This window comes from Temnothorax longispinosus, chromosome 8, assembly GCF_030848805.1.
Source record: "Temnothorax longispinosus isolate EJ_2023e chromosome 8, Tlon_JGU_v1, whole genome shotgun sequence".
Classification (NCBI taxonomy): domain Eukaryota; kingdom Metazoa; phylum Arthropoda; class Insecta; order Hymenoptera; family Formicidae; genus Temnothorax; species Temnothorax longispinosus.
Window position 1 is genome coordinate 8746586 of NC_092365.1, and position 15815 is coordinate 8762400.

The 15815-nt window shown below is 48.4% G+C and overlaps 2 protein-coding genes across 2 annotated transcripts; both read right to left on the reverse strand.

Moving 5' to 3' along the window:
* Positions 1-1770: 1770 nt before the first annotated feature.
* LOC139818239 (uncharacterized) lies at positions 1771-3915 on the reverse strand. The gene is made up of 4 exons (XM_071786855.1): positions 3272-3915; positions 2760-3159; positions 2286-2638; positions 1771-2236 (listed from the first exon to the last, which is right to left on the reverse strand). The coding sequence occupies exons 1-4, from the start codon at positions 3913-3915 to the stop codon at positions 1771-1773; spliced, it is 1863 nt and encodes a 620-aa protein (XP_071642956.1).
* Positions 3916-14495: 10580 nt separating this feature from the next.
* LOC139818240 (matrix metalloproteinase-16-like) lies at positions 14496-15593 on the reverse strand. The gene has a single exon (XM_071786856.1). It carries the CDS (start codon positions 15591-15593, stop codon positions 14496-14498), a length of 1098 nt encoding a protein of 365 aa, XP_071642957.1.
* Positions 15594-15815: the final 222 nt, after the last annotated feature.

Genomic DNA, 15815 nt, shown 5'->3' on the forward strand with positions numbered 1-15815 from the left:
TAAGGAAACAATATGCAGGTTTCTACTTGCACACTTAAAAATAATTTGCATTCTTAAAAATTGTGACGAAGTAATGTGCAAGTTTCTACTTGCACACTTAAAAACTCTAAGGAAGCAATGTGCAAGTTTTTACTTGCACACTTTTTTTTTAAATTTTAAATTTTTTTATAAATGTTTGTGGTTGCTCTAACTTTCGCAAATATTGAGATATCGGGCTAAATTTTTTTTTAATCGATAGAGTATTATTTAAGAAAGGTTGGTATTGAATTTTGCGATAATCGGTAAAGGGGTTATTTTTTTAAAATTTTTTGAATTTTTTTAGAAATGCCCGTGGTTGCTTTAACTTTTGTAAATTTTGAAATATTGCGCTATTTCTAATTTTATTATATTCTTCGTAGATTCGAGTGACTCTCATTAACTCAGAAGTGATCTATGGTTTCAATTGAAATCAAAGAGTTACCTTATCACAGCAGAAATCTCAGAAAGAAGTAGGCAATCCTCGAATAAGGATACCTCTCGATTAGCCCGAAGGGGCAATCTCTCGTGAACCGTGTAATGTCGGCTCTCTCGTTCGTGCAACAGCACGGTGAAATGGTGTGATTTCCCTTCGTGCGGTAGTACGAAGCAGCAATGGCGTGGTCGTGCGTTGGGTCGGTATAGTCCCGTAGCGGGTGATTATTTCACTCTCTCGCAGAAGCCACTAAGTCGTCAAGCCGAAGGCAGATCGTCCCAATCGGTTGAGAATATAACGCAACAAATAATTTAAGTACTAGTTGCGAATCGTTCCAGAAACTTCGACCGAATCGTTTCACGCAAGAGAACGTGTTACTGCGGACTCCCGGAAACGAATGAAACCGCGGTGAGCGGCGAGCTCCTGCACGTACGCCCCGCGCATGCGCCGTATCACGCACCGCGTGTGCGTTCAGAGTCCGGGGCATAAACGCCGTTTGCGCTGAGCACGCGGATTAATACACGGTCTACGCTGAATGCGCGGATCGATAAAACGATACAAGTGCTGCCATCGGTCGGAATCTTACAGCATGACAAATATACAACTACAACCACCACAGATGGCGGCGAATACACATTCTCTCCTAGTTATTTCGATTCTATTTTAAACAAATACTGTTCGCGAAATCGCTGATTTTTCCCGGCGATGGAAGCGGGATGAGAAAAACGCGCGTGGAAGGTGTGTTAACGAATTATTCACTTTATTTATGTGTAACTCAGACCACAGTCTGAGCCGTCTTTAATACGAGAATAGATATATACAGTCTGACCTGAGAGTTCACTAAACATAAGAAGTCTTTGTATATCGTTCGTGAGTGGGCGAAGCAGTTATATTAATTGCCCTCCTCGTGATGATTAGCCCGTGAGCCGATGAGACACGTGGCGGTCGGCACTCGCGCACATGTGAGCCTGAGTCGTCGTGTTGATGCACCTGAGCTGGTCGAGCGGTCTCTTTACACGTTAATGCAGTATCTCGGCAGCTGTAATCACTGCGGTGGGCACTTCAATGTGTAGTCACAATCAAAAATGCACAGAGCACACGTCGTGCGTCTGATCACTGCGCGGCTATTTGTACTACTCTGAATATTGCGAGGAAGACGTTGGCGATGAGCGCGCCCGTGCGTGCGCCAGCTGTCGCGGTGATCGGGCGTCGATACCCGATCGATGCTGCCATCTGATCGGACGGCGCAACGTTAACGGAATCTCGAACATTCCGCCCGCCATCAGCAACCTTGTTGATGATTCCTTACTCTTGATCCTTTATTCTGAGATTGGCCGAGTGAGTTTCGTGGTGGCCGTTTTAAGGGTAACCACCCTAGTGAGTCTATCCTTGCCGGGGTGCAGTTCCGTTACTCTGGCGAGTGGCCACTTGCACGGTGGAGAGCGTTCGTCGGTGAGCAGCACGATGGAACCCATCTTGATGCTGTTGTTAGGATGATGCCATTTGGATATCGCCTGCTGGCGTTGCAGATAATGAGCCGACCATTGTGCCCTAACATGTTGAACATGCTGCTGGATGAGCTGCCACCGAGATAGTCGTGAGGTTGATAGGTCAATCAGAGATGGCTCGGGTATGGTAATGATTGGACCTCCAATGAGGAAACCTGGTGTGAGCGCTGAGACGTCTTCAGGGTCGTCACTCAGCGGTTCTAAGGGCCGCGAGTTGAGAATGTCCTTGAGTTGCGTAAGCAACGTTGTGAGTTCTTCCGTCGTGAGTAGAGTCTCCCTGATAGTCCGTCTCAGATGAAACTTCAGATTTTGCTACCGCCTCCCACTTGCCCCCTATGTGTGGAGCGCCTGGTGGGTTGAACTCCCATTTTGTGCCATTAAGTTGCAAACCTTTTAGCAATCCGTGATGCTCTTGAGAGCCCTGGATGAACATTTTCTTGAGCGCGGCGTCTGCTCCAATGAATGTTGTCCCGCAGTCCGAATACATGGTCTGAGCAATTCCCCTTCTAGCTGAGAATCTTCGGAAGGCTGCTATGAATCCTTCTGATGAGTAATCACTGACTACTTCGAGGTGAATTGCGGAGGTGGAGAAGCAGACGAACACAGATCTATCCCTTGTATGTTTTCGCACCTCGTCCCTTCCATGTCTTGATGGTGAGCGATCCGGCATAGTCGACTCCTGTATGAGCAAACGGACGTGACGGCGTAACCCGAGAGAAAGGTAGTTGGCCCATCAGTTGATGAGCACGGATCCCCCTCTGCCGAGCACACTCGACACACCGCAAGATATGAAACTTCACCGGAGCCCGTCCGCCGATGATCCAGTACTGTTGTCTGACATGAGCCAATGTCAGCTGTGTTCCTCCATTCAGGGTGCGCAAATGGGCGTGGGCGATGATTGAGGTTGAGAACCGTGAGTGGCGAGGTAAAATCGCCTGATGTTTGTTGTCTTGATCCAATGTTGGTTGATTGAGACGGCTGCCAACTCGGATGAGTCCTTGAGCGTCTATGTACGCAGTCAATCGACTGAATGCGTGAGCAGTTGGTGATCTCGAGTTGGCCGTGAGTATCTTGATCTCGTACGTGAAGTATGCCGCTTGAGTAGCCTTGATCCAGAAAAATCTGGCCTTCTCCAAAGCAGAGTGCGAGTCCAATGACACGTCCCAGATCCCTCTCAAGAGAGTCAAGAGAGCGATAAACCTGAAACAAAGAGCTGTTATTTTCAATAATTTAGGGTTGAGTACTTGTATATGAGATCCCAATGATAGTCCGGCTGAGATGCAGCTGCATATAGAGCAATGCCAGGACGAGCCCAATGACGTTCAACTCGTCCGGAAGCGCGGGTTGAGATGGCCATGCTTCAGGTGTGAGAATCCACGGTGGTCTCGTCCACCATAATGAGTGGCTTTGAAGTTGAGCAGTAGTTAGACCTCGTGATGCGCAGTCGGCTGGGTGAGATGTACCTGGTACGTATTTCCAATGTGCGTTCGCAGTGAGCTCTTGAATTTGAGAAACTCGATTTCTCACAAAATCCTTCCAGCGCGATGCATGAGATTTGATCCACGTGAGTGTCACAACAGAATCCGTCCACAGGTGAGTTGCTGTAACGTTCAACTTCAAGGTGGCTTGAACGTATTGCATGAGTCTTGAGAGCAGCAGTGCTGCGGTGAGTTCAAGTCTCGGGATGGTGAGTCGTTTGAGTGGTGTTACCTTAGTTTTGGAGCACACCAATGAAACCGTGGCGCCATTAGAGCCGTGGACGGTGATAAATACGACTGCAGCCATTGCCAGTTGAGAAGTATCAGAAAAGCCGTGAAATTCCACTGACGAGGTACTCCATGTGGTTTGAGAGGTGCTACCTTGGTTGTACCACCGAGGTATTGAGAGCTTGCAAGCTTGTGAGTTCTTTTCTGATAATGAGCCACCGTGATGAGAGCTGGGATGGCAGTGGTTCATCCCATTAGAGCTTCATGTAGCCAAAGCTCCTGCAAGAACATCTTCGCCTTGATCACCACTGGTGATACAAAGCCCAGTGGATCGAGTATCTGAGCCACTTCAGACCAAGCGAGGCGTTTGGTGAGATGATCGGTGTGCGACGAGATCCTTGTTGAGAATGTGAATGAATCTTCTTGAGGAAGCCATCGTAATCCGAGTCTTTTGGTTACGCAATCGTCAAATGTAATTTGTGAGTCCTGGTCCTTTTCTGCTTGAACCGCAGTGAGTACGTCTTGATGAGTCGCGTGCCACCTTGCTAATGGGACGCCGCCCGCCATGCATAAGTCCGTTGAGCAGTATTGACTACCTGCTGAACGGTGTCGTCGCCTCCAGAATTGTCATCAACATATCGACCATTGTTAGATGATATGGCACTTCATTGAGTTGTTCATCTATCCAGTGAGTCCGTTGTAAATTTCAGTCATGTCATCTTCATGCACGTTGATCTGCCTATACCCTTTGGTGATGTCAGTGGCAACTACGTGTCGAAATTGTCGAATCCAGAGTAAAACATCGGTGACGTCTAAGTGCAACTTGGCTCCCGTGTGCATGAGATCATTAAGTGAGCGGCCAGATGTAGATGCGCTCGAGCCATTGAATACCACACGTAATGTTGTGGTTGCACTGTCTGGTCTGAGCACTCCGTGATGTGGCAAATAATATTGTGTGTGCTGACTGGAAACGGGTGAAGCCTTCTTCATGTGATTGAGCTCTCGATATTCTGTCATAAACTGATGATACAGACGTCGATAGTTGTCATCTCGTGAGAGTCTTCTTTGTAAACTTTTCAAATATCGATGCGCAGTGAGATACGAATCGCCAAGAGTATCAAGTGATGATTTCAGTGTAAGTCGAACTGTGTATCGACCTGTTGAATCCCGTGAAACAGTACTTGTAACGATGCACCCCCAAACATGCATCGTTCCGGCAAGAACACCACGCCGAGACCACCCAGCCGACCACCCGCGGGGGTGAAGAACGGGCACGGTGTGCCCAGCGTATTTTTAATCGTTCTCACATGCAATGTTAGGAAGTCCGCGAATGGACTTAACGCGGCAATCGCTTCACCGCGCCGAGCGGTGCCGAAGGCGGCCGAAGACCGCCGAACGCGATCACGGCGTCGGGGCGCCGCGATCCCCGATCGCTCCGCCGCACTGGCCCGGCGCTCGCGATCGCCGTCGCTACCCCCACCACGCCGCGACGCCGCCGCGACGCGTATATAAGCCCAGCGTCGCTGGCACAGAGGGCGATTCCCGATCATCCGTCTTCCCGACAACACCGATCCTGAATTCCCGCACTAAGCCAGTCCGAACGTAAGTAAAACAACCTGGCTTCGAAGCGCGGATCTAGCTCGCGGCTGGCCTGGGTTCGAAGGAGGTGCGGAGAAGCAGACGGGTGGCGAGGTTAGCAAAATGAAGGCGTGTCTCGGTTAACAGAAAATAGTCAAGTTTATTCTATAACAATAACAATATATGCTCGCGACATTTACAACGGGTCAGTGCGGGTGTACCGCTTTAGCGGGATTCGCTCGCGTATGCCCGCGCGGTTTCCGACGGTTGGGCGTGCGTGTGAGGCGACGGTGGTTTGGTCGCGGGCGGCGCGGGGCAACCCGCGGTATGTGCGGGGCGGAGCCGTTGCTTTCGTATTCTCGTAGACCGAATCGCGTGATGGTAGGTATCGGTACGGGCGGCGCCGGTTTCCCGGTCGGCTCGGCCCGGAGCGCGGAAAAATGGCGCAAAGCGCGGCGGCGATATGGATCGCGAAGCGTGAGTAACGCGGCGGAAGCGGGTCGTTGGCCGAGACACACTCGGCGAGGGCAGAGAATGCCGGAGGCGCTCTACCGTCTTGTCCGGACAGGCTTCGGATGATTTGGATAATAGAGAGAAGCTGGTCCTTCGCCGAGACGCACTCGGTGAAAACAGAGAATGCCGGAGGCGCTCTACCTTCTTATCCGGACGGCTTCGGGTGATTCGGATAACTGCGAAAAGCTGGTCGTTAGCCGAGACACACTCGGCGAAGACAGAGAATGCCGGAGGCGCTCTACCTTACGTTCGGACTGGCTTAGTGCGGGAATTCAGGATCGGTGTTGTCGGGAAGACGGATGATCGGGAATCGCGCTCTGTGCCAGCGACGCCGGGTTTATAAATACGCTGGGCACACCGTGCCCGTTCTTCACCGTCTTGCCCGGGTAATATAAAACAACCTGGCTTCGAAGCGCGGATCTAGCTCGCGGCTGGCCTGGGTTCGAAGGAGGTGCGGAGAAGCAGACGGGTGGCGAGGTTAGCAACGAGTTAGCGAACGACTCTTGAAATGTTCTTCACATCTTTGCTCGTCAGGAGTAAGATCAAGGTCGTCAAGAGCATCTTCTCCCTCCTGAACGGAGGCATGATGCACGGTAGTAATTGCCGATGATGATGTATTAACAGGTCCGAGAACGAGCCATCCAAAAATTGAGAGCTGTGCAATTGGCATCAATGGATCTTGTTTGATGATGTTGGGCTTAATGATCTGTCCATATGAGTCAGCTCCAATGATAATATCCACTGGCCGTGGTGTTAGGAAATATGGATCAGCCAAGGTCAACTTGGTGAGATGCGGCCAATCCTGTGATGCAGCGTTGAAGGATGGCAGGATGTTCGTTAACGTCTGCAGAATGTGAGCTTGAATAGTGACGTCTGTTCTTGAGTGAAGTGAGCGGAGCGTAAGCAATGCAACTCCTCGAGTTTGCGTCGCCTTTCCGCCACCAATTCCAGTGATGAGAATGACGGAATGATGACGAGTAATGTTGAGCTGACGAACGAGAGATTCTGAAACAAATGTAAGTTTTGAACCTGAATCGATGAGAAGCCGTACCCGCTGAGTATTAATTGATGAGCTGATCTGAGCCAGGGCCGTAGCGAGTAATGTTGAGTGTGATGAGCGGGCCAAAGAGAAGTGAGCAACGATTGCACCATTTTCCTATTGAGCTATCGCAGTTGAGCTGGTGGTTGGCTTCGCTAATGAGCTCGACTGATGAGCCTCATGCAGCATCAGGTGGTGTCGGTTGGTGCACTTCTTGCACCTCCGTGAGCCTTTACATGAGCGGACGTTGTGTCCGGAGTTGAGCTGAGCGGGTGTGCCTTCAAGTGAGAGTCGCAGATAATGAAGGTTTTCCACGTCGGTGAGGCGTCGGTTGTCGTAGATAACGGCCTTGAATAGGTCGCGATACGTGGGCCATGCAGCGTAATTGACCTTGAACGACGGGATGTTGATGTCCGGCAGCCGCTGATTGTCACGCGAGGACTGCGATGGTTTGGATATGCGCCCTTGATAACGCAATAACGCGACGTACAGCCATGTAATAGCTCCGTCGTGGAGTGAACATTGTTTTTAAGCATTCATGTTGTATGAGCGCCGCCGGCCAAGTAACTTCAAAATATGCGTGCTCCTTGAGAAACGCTTTATGCACCTTCTCGAGATGCATTGAGATGTAGAAAATCTTCTCTAATGACGTGTCCTTTGCACAAGATGGTGGCGTCTCGCCAGTATTCCGCACCGTCGCCAGTCGGTTCATTTAGGATGAGCTCCGTGGACAAGCGCACGGGTGAGGCTTGGCGTTCCGATGTGCGAGCCGGTGGTACCTCGAGCAGCGGCGTCGTGGTCTCCGTACCGCCCGTACCCGCCTTTGCGGGTTCCGTCATGTTGAGCCGTCCCTGAGCTGCGCACGATGAAATACCTGAGAAATGTCGAGACACGTGTAAGAAATGCTGCACGAACAGAGAACGTTCGAGAGCTGCGTGAGAAAAACACTATGCGAATCGAGAGTCGTTAGGGTCATGTATTGAGCATGTGAAAATGTTTATTTACACTCGCGGGAGCGCGTAAACATGTTTGTGCAACACTCGCGAGCGCGCGTGAGAATGTCTGTACTTCACTCGCGGAAGCGCGCGATAATGTCCACGTGGCATGTCCTGAAAGGCATGCCCTGTTCACATGATCTGTTTCCGAGCTACACTTTAAGTTCCACGCATCCGGCTCAAAGGACCAAATGTTCGCGAAATCGCTGATTTTTCCCGGCGATGGAAGCGGGATGAAAAGGACGCGCGTGGAAGGTGTTAACGAATTATTCACTTTATTTATGTGTAACTCAGACCACAGTCTGAGCCGTCTTTAATACGAGAATAGATATATACAGTCTGACCTGAGAGTGGTGGGCAGTCTTTCGGAGTTCACTAAACATAAGAAGTCTTTGTATATCGTTCGTGACTGGGCGAGGCAGTTATATTAATTGCCCTCCTCGTGATAATTAGCCCGTGAGCCGGTGAGACACGTGGCGGTCGGCACTCGCGCACATGTGAGCCTGAGTCGTCGTGTTGATGCACCTGAGCTGGTCGAGCGGTCTCTTTACACGTTAATGCAGTATCTCGGCAGCTGTAATCACTGCGGTGGGCACTTCAATGTGTAGTCACAATCAAAAATGCACAGAGCACACGTCGTGCGTCTGATCACTGCGCGGCCATTTGTACGACTCTGAATATTGCGAGGAAGACGTTGGCGATGAGCGCGCCCGTGCGTGCGCCAGCTGTCGCGGTGATCGGGCGTCGATACCCGATCGATGCTGCCATCTGATCGGACGGCGCAACGTTAACGGAATCTCGAACAAATACATACATAAAATATGTCTGTATAATTTATAAGATATGTATGTATTATTAGACCGTCGTGAGACAGGTTAGTTTTACCCTACTGATGACCAGTCATTGCGATAGTAATCCTGCTCAGTACGAGAGGAATCGCAGGTTCGGACATTTGGTTCACGCACTCGGTCGAGCGGCCGGTGGTGCGAAGCTACCATCCGTGGGATTATGCCTGAACGCCTCTAAGGCCGTATCCTCTCTAGTCAAAGGTGGCAAATGTATCTTATATTTAGTACTCGATGACGGTTTGGACGATTTGCTGGTAAATGTCATGATAGCCTATGAAAAGGATCAAGCAGAGAAAAAGAACGCAGAGGATAAAGAATTTCAAAAGCAAGCAGAGAAAAAACGTAGTGATGGGATAGAGGCTAACAAATGTAGCAAGCGGAAGGAAAACGATAAATACGATGAAGAAGACAAAAAAAAAGAGGCTGGGAAAAGTAGTAAGGGTAAGGAAAACGATGAAGATGATAAAGACGACAAAAAAAATAAAAAAATAAAAACTGTAAACACAGATTAACACTTTTTTTACTTTATATATTTAGTATATATGTTATTTTTTAATAAACATATAAAACAAGATTTGAATTACAATTTAATCTTTTATTTCTATGATTCGTGGTGGTATTGATTTTTCCTACAAAAAAGATATAAATGAATTATCGAGCAGAGATGCGATCGATGGGTAGCAAGTCGTTTAGCGTCGATACTCGCCGTCCGCCGACGCAATATCGCGAAACGTAATTTTTAACGGGGGATTCAATCATTTTTCGAAACGAATATCAGTTTATTACGTATAACATTACCTTTACTGATCTATTTTTTATATTTGCACTCTTCCATTTTTTTTTTTTGAAAAATGGTTTTCTCGGAGAACTGGCGTTACTCTCAACGTTCAATATTTCTTCTCTGCAACCTTTTATAATTTCTCTCCATATTACATATATCTTCTTTATATTGCCGTAATAAATAAATTTTCGGTAGCTATTTAAATTTTTGCGGAATAATTCGGTGAAATCTTGCAATTCTCGAAAGATTTATTAATTTTGAATAATATGTATACTTGATACATGTGCAACGCTTAAATTTTGCGCGGATAGGATTATTTGATTCTACAGTATGATGAATTATTATATTGTATATATAAAATATTGTACTAGATATGATCATTGTTGTATAGTTGTTCCACTGTACTGGAAAAGTAATGTGTAACGATTACGTCTTAAGCTACAACTACATCTATCGTAATGTTCACCGTAAGCAATCGTAACGCTCGTCGTAATCGCTATCGTAAGCTCATCGTATGAGTTGATTCAGCTTGAACTCTTTACGATTACGACGCTTGTCTAGCGTGTTACAACATAACCTAACTTGTCAGCTTTCTCGACGTGCGAAAAAAATGTGTTTATAGATATATTATACATAGATGTACGGTTTACGACGGCTTCATTGCTTACGACCATGATCAAAGCGTTACGATAGATGTAGTTGTAGCTTTAATAATAATAAGGTCCGCCAATGGCAATCATGAACTCATTTATATACATGTATTATAAATTTAAAGCTTCACGTTTTGTCAGAGTACACTTTCGAAATATATTACTTTCGCAACACGTATCGATGGTTTTTCGTAATTAATATCTCCATTTTTTTGCAAACTATTTATAATATTTACATCATTCACAACGATATATTTATAATATAAATGAAAAATGTAGAAAGAATTAATGTAACTTAAAAAAGATTGATATTGACTGTATTTTTTCCAAGTTTTCCTAATTTAATGTGCTAAAAGGGATCATAGAATTTAATTTTGAAGTAATAATATATATAATTAATGCTATAATTTATAATTATTTCAATAATAATTATAATTATTTCAATAATAATTATAATTATAATAAAATTGCTCGGGGGGGTATTAATCGCTCCCCGGATTCGCGATTGGCCTGTATTAGGGTGGTTTGAAGGACCAGAGAGGCAATCCCCTCACGATTTCAATTAGGCGAATAAAGCGAGATAGCAAACGAAAAGCGACTCACCGTTTCGTTGCCCGATGTTCTCGTGGTGGCCTCGTGGCTTCCGGTCCTCTCTGTGGTGCTGGAGAGCGGAAGGCGTGCAGCAGGCTAGGATGTGCAGGCATTCAAGTGCCGCAGCAGGCAGGCAGACAAAACGTGCAATACGGGCAAGCAGGCGGTATAGCAGGCACATGTGCAAGAGGCAAGCAAGCAAGGCCCGAGATTACTGAGACGACTTGTCGTGCTCCAAATGTGCGGTTCACTCGATCAACTCCGAACGGTGAGTGTCCAAAAATGTGTGTTGTCGAGTCCACGTTCAAACAGCGAATTCCTCACGGTACTCCTCGGCTCACGCACCTGCGAATTGCGGCCGGAGCGAGTACTCATAGTTCCAAATAATTGCGGGCCACCCGTGGGCGGGCAGCACGAGTCGGGTGAGTCGCGCAAATATTGACACCTGTCGCGTCCGCCAACGTTTCGCGCGAGTCCCAAATCACGATATCGCAATTACCGACGGTAACTCTAACGATCAGGAGCTTAATGACTAATTGTTTGAGATCGTGAAAAACGGCATCTCGAAAACCGCGTTCGGTTGCATGACAACGCATGCACGCTTGCGACAATGAATATTCGCGTAACATCTCGCATTACAGAAATCGCATCGCTGCAAATTCACAGCATGGATCCTTCCAATATTCGCTTTCAAGAACATTCTGGCAATAACAAAGTCAAGCTAACGGTTCGCAATAACATGGCCTCAAACAAAGGAAGGATACAAGCTGTAAACAATTCTGGCGAAAACATGTAACGATCGTCGAATTGAACCATGACGCAGGCACGGTGACGTAGGTCGCCGAGGGCCAATCACCTTCCCGAAAATGGGTGGAAATTTCTGGAAAGAGCCTCGTTTCGGGAGGTGATAAAAGCCCTTCGCCGTGCCGCGGCGAGCAGAGTACGCTTTCGTACGGTTTTTTCGCTCGCAACACGTATCGCTATACGACCGCTTTATACACCGCTGAGTTACACCGCTTTCCGCGAGGAAATCTATTCTGCTTGCTATCGCCGCTTGCCATTCTAACGCCTGTGCGTGCTACCGCTTTCTACGTTCTTTCAATCTCTGTAAATACTGTAAATATAGAACATTATAGACTCTTAAATTTGGTTACGTGCTGTGAACTTTCTTGTGGTCGTCCTTCACCTCGCGCCTTCCCGTGCAACCTCGCGCTTCCGAACACTAATATACAATGAATATACGCGAATCAACAACTATATCAATATTATATACATGCGACAAACCACTATATTACAATTATATACAAAACGAGCGCCAACCAAAAATTATAAAGAAATTTATATTTGCTGTGTACAATTCTTACATTTTTTTACAATCAAGGTTTTATAAAATAAAAAGAAGAAGAAAAGAAATAAAACTTAAAAAAATTAATTTTGATCGAGAAGTTGATGTGTTTTGAGTCGATATGTATCGCGCTGTCGATATGTATTACTATCACTTTTCCGCGCGAGAGTGGTTGGTTCATTAAGATGTCGGCGAGAGTAGTTGAAGAGACTATACATCGGAGCTCAGGTACCTCCGGGGGGAAGCGGGGCGGGCCGCGCGCACGCGGGAGAAACGCCATAAGAGATGGGCGAAGGGATCGAGGGGAAGGGTATAGGTTCATCGGAGGGGGGGGAACTGCGGGGGAAAAATTCCCCACGCGATTTACTAGTAACTGGACAAGTTTTTATCGCTGTCCAATCAGATTTGAGAACAAACTCAAGGCTGTCCAATCAGATGACAGTATTTTGTGGTAACCTGAAAGATGTAAATTCCCTAGGCGGGTGATGGGGAATTTCGCGCCGCAACGTTGGCACTGGGGTGGGGGGTAGGGGATCGTCAAACGCGGACGCTCCGAGGGGGCGCTTGGATCGGCGGATCCGCATTATCGACCGCGTTATCGGTCGCGCGCGGAAATCCGGCCCGATTCGTCACCGCGTTATCGATCACGTTTAAACTCGTTCGAACGCGTTCAAACTCGTTCAAGGTCGCTCTGCTCGACGTCCCGCGCGGCAGTGTGGGTGAGCGCGCGAAAACGCGTTCGAACGTGTTCAAAGTCGTTATTTTTTTCACAGTCACGATATCCGTTCTTCGTTCTTGTTCGTTTCGGTTTCGATCTTTCTCTACTACGTATCGTAGATGACGCAATCGCGGTGATTGTGGAGTAAACGGAGTCGGGGGATCTAGGAAGCGCGGGATCGAGATAGGTACGGATCTGGAAAAAGGGAAAAAGAAAGAGAGAGAACACATAGATGACATATGTAGTTTTATTTTGAGAAAAATAAAATATATATACAAAAGTCGAAACGCGTTTACATTTTTTTGTGCGTATGTGCGTCGTGACATTAGGATTGGAAACAGAGCGCGGTAATCTCGCAGTCAACGATATTGTTAGGATCGAGGAATTCGCTCTTCAGTATCGCAGTTTTAACCGAAGTTCCCGCCTTGATCGCGTTGGCGGCTATCTCCCGATGGCGCGAATACTTCGCGTCGACTTCCTCGGTCGCCGCGCTCAGCGCCGAGACGACGCGATCGACGCAAAGTTGAAGATCGTATAGCGTGAGCAGGGTTTTAAGCGACATCGCCAGACGAGTCGCGTTGGGTAGCTCCATACGTAAGATTGGCAGGTTGTTGATCGATGCGAATCGCAGCGTCAGTCCACCGATCGATATCGTTGAGGGGGGGGCGGGTTCCATCGGCGAGGTTGGATTGCAGACACGACAGTATCTCGCGTTTACGTTCGACTAGCCCTTTCCACATATCGAGTGTCAGGAAGACCTCCCTGCCTTGTTTGTCTCCCAGAGCGATATCCACGTACGAAGGCGTATAATGTATACTGTACCACGGTGACTTAATCGTGATACCTATGGTTATGTATTTGTAGCCAGTCGTCGTCAGCAGATAACGCGTCGTCAGGATGCGTACCGCAGGCAAGTCAGCGGGCATGTCGGTGGGAGGGTGAGAACTGAACCACCGCGACTCCCGATGATGGTGATGATGATCGTCCGCCGATTCGATCCTTCGTCTTTTGCCGTTGTCGTTCACCTCCAAATCCGTCTCGCGAGGGGAAAGATCCCTCGGCGCGGGTCGATCGGTCAACGTCGACAACATTTCGCGCACACGTTGTAGTAGTATCGTTCGTTTCTGATTTTTTTCCGACGCGTCGTATTCGGCTGACGACGCGTTACTGATGCTTTGGGGAGAACACATCGGTATAAGTAGAAAAATTCTTACTTATATCGCGCGATGTGTGGTAAGGATTTGCGCGGGTCCTCTAGATCCTTCGGTTGGTACGGCGATCGGAAAGCTGAACGCCCGAATCGTCGTCATCGTCCGAATAGCTCGCCAGTGACGTTAAATCGCCGACGCGTACAATTCGATCGAGAAGATCGCGCAACTGTTGCAACAGTTCGGTCTTAGGACAAACGATATTCAACAGCCGTAGATCGAATTTACCGGCAGCCGTGACGGTTTTCGTAAATTCGTTGAATCTGTAGAACTGCGTCCGAGTGGTGAAGTACAGATTGTCGTCGACGTATCGGAAGATCGACGTTACGCCGGTCGGTATTCTGGGAAACGTCGCCTCGAAAGCCGTAAATGTGCCAACTCTCTTGTTGCATTCGTTTATCTCGCCCACCGAGTTACCGTTGAACACCACGAAGGAACGTCCTCTGTGGGTGTTTACCGCTCCGTTGATTATCGTTCGTTCGGGAAATCCGAGTTCTTGCAAGGTCCTCGGCCAACTTGGTCGAAGCGTAAATTCCGGATATTGAACCATGTATACCAAATTATCTACGAACACCATGAGATCACCGGACGGGGCGGCGGTTGATAGGCGGCGGTCACGCGCGTGTAATTGTCGTGAAGAAAGCTCATGTGATTCGAAAGGGCTAGAGGTCCACTGTACGTCCTACCGTCGAGATCGATCGACCAAACGTAACGCCTGTACGAGATGTACATACGATTTTCCAAAATTAATATCCCGTTCACGCGATCAATGGTGCACAGGTCCAGCATTGGCGGCGGTGGCGGTGGCGGCGGCGGCGGCAGCGCCGGCGTCCGTGGGGGCTCGTTCATAACTTTTTCACCGTACAAACGTTGAATGTCGAGAATGTCGGATTTGTTGAGCTTAACCGGATACTGCTTGTCGGGCGTGAACGCAAACATCACCGATGTTCTGCGCTTATTGTGCGGCAATCCGAGAGAGTGGCCGATCTCATGGGTCAGCGTGTAATGCAGGGAGAACTTATCCGCGGGATGTTTACCGACGTGAATATGCCACGGCTCGTCCCCGTCGACGTGTATCTCAGAGACGAACCCCGCTACGTCCGTCAGGAAATGCGCGTGGGCGAGCACGTTACCGGGACCGTCGAATTTGGCCGAGCAATTTGGGCCGTTTACGTCGATATTCGTGTTACCGTGACGTAAAGTTCGAAAATATATTATAATGTCGGGATTCGTTTCGGAGCGTTCGAACGTCAATGCCGAATGCTGCGACCACAGGTCAAACGCGGCCTGCGCGGTATTCAAATCGTCCTGGGTGCCTACAGAAAACTTCCACCGCAGGTGAGTCCTCGGCCATTTGGATAGACTCGCTCTCGTTCCGTGTTTTAGGATATCTTGGAAACCACATCGCGGTTTACGCATCAATTGCAGCGTTTGGTTGTCGAGCGTTCCATCGCCGGGCAGACCGTAGTATTGTTGAAATTCATCGATGGCGTTGCGAAGAACGTCGTTTCGTCTCTGAGCTGGAAACGCGTCCACATCTTCGGTCAGATATCCGTATTTCTGCAGGTAATCGATCGTATGTGCGTAATTCTCGTCCGTGGGAGTGATGCACCTCGCGGTGATAAAACACGCGGTTAACGCGATTACGCGCGCGAGCCACATCGTCGAGAACGAGAGAGAGCGAGAGATACGGCGAAACTGCGATAACGGCGTCTCGCTATATGAGCGCGATCGCCGCGCGCGGTCTACGCGGTGACGTTCGTTGCCGATAACGCGGACAGGTGGCGGCGGGGTCTCGGGGCGGAAGAAATGCGTCGATTCCGACGGGTGAGTCCGTTTGATAAAAAATGCATTTCTTCCTCTCTGTGCAAAGGATAATTTTTT

Bases quoted from the DNA above. Each gene is read 5' to 3' on its own strand.
- LOC139818239 (XM_071786855.1), bottom strand. From the start codon at position 3,915: ATGAACCACTGCCATCCCAGCTCTCATCACGGTGGCTCATTATCAGAA. The intron at 3,160-3,271 runs GCTCGTCCTGGC...TCTTTGTTTCAG, and splicing joins GACGAGTTGAACGTCATTGG to GTTTATCGCTCTCTTGACTC. The intron at 2,237-2,285 runs GTGGGAGGCGGT...ACGGACTATCAG, and splicing joins GCTCCACACATAGGGGGCAA to GGAGACTCTACTCACGACGG.
- LOC139818240 (XM_071786856.1), bottom strand. From the start codon at position 15,593: ATGTGGCTCGCGCGCGTAATCGCGTTAACCGCGTGTTTTATCACCGCG.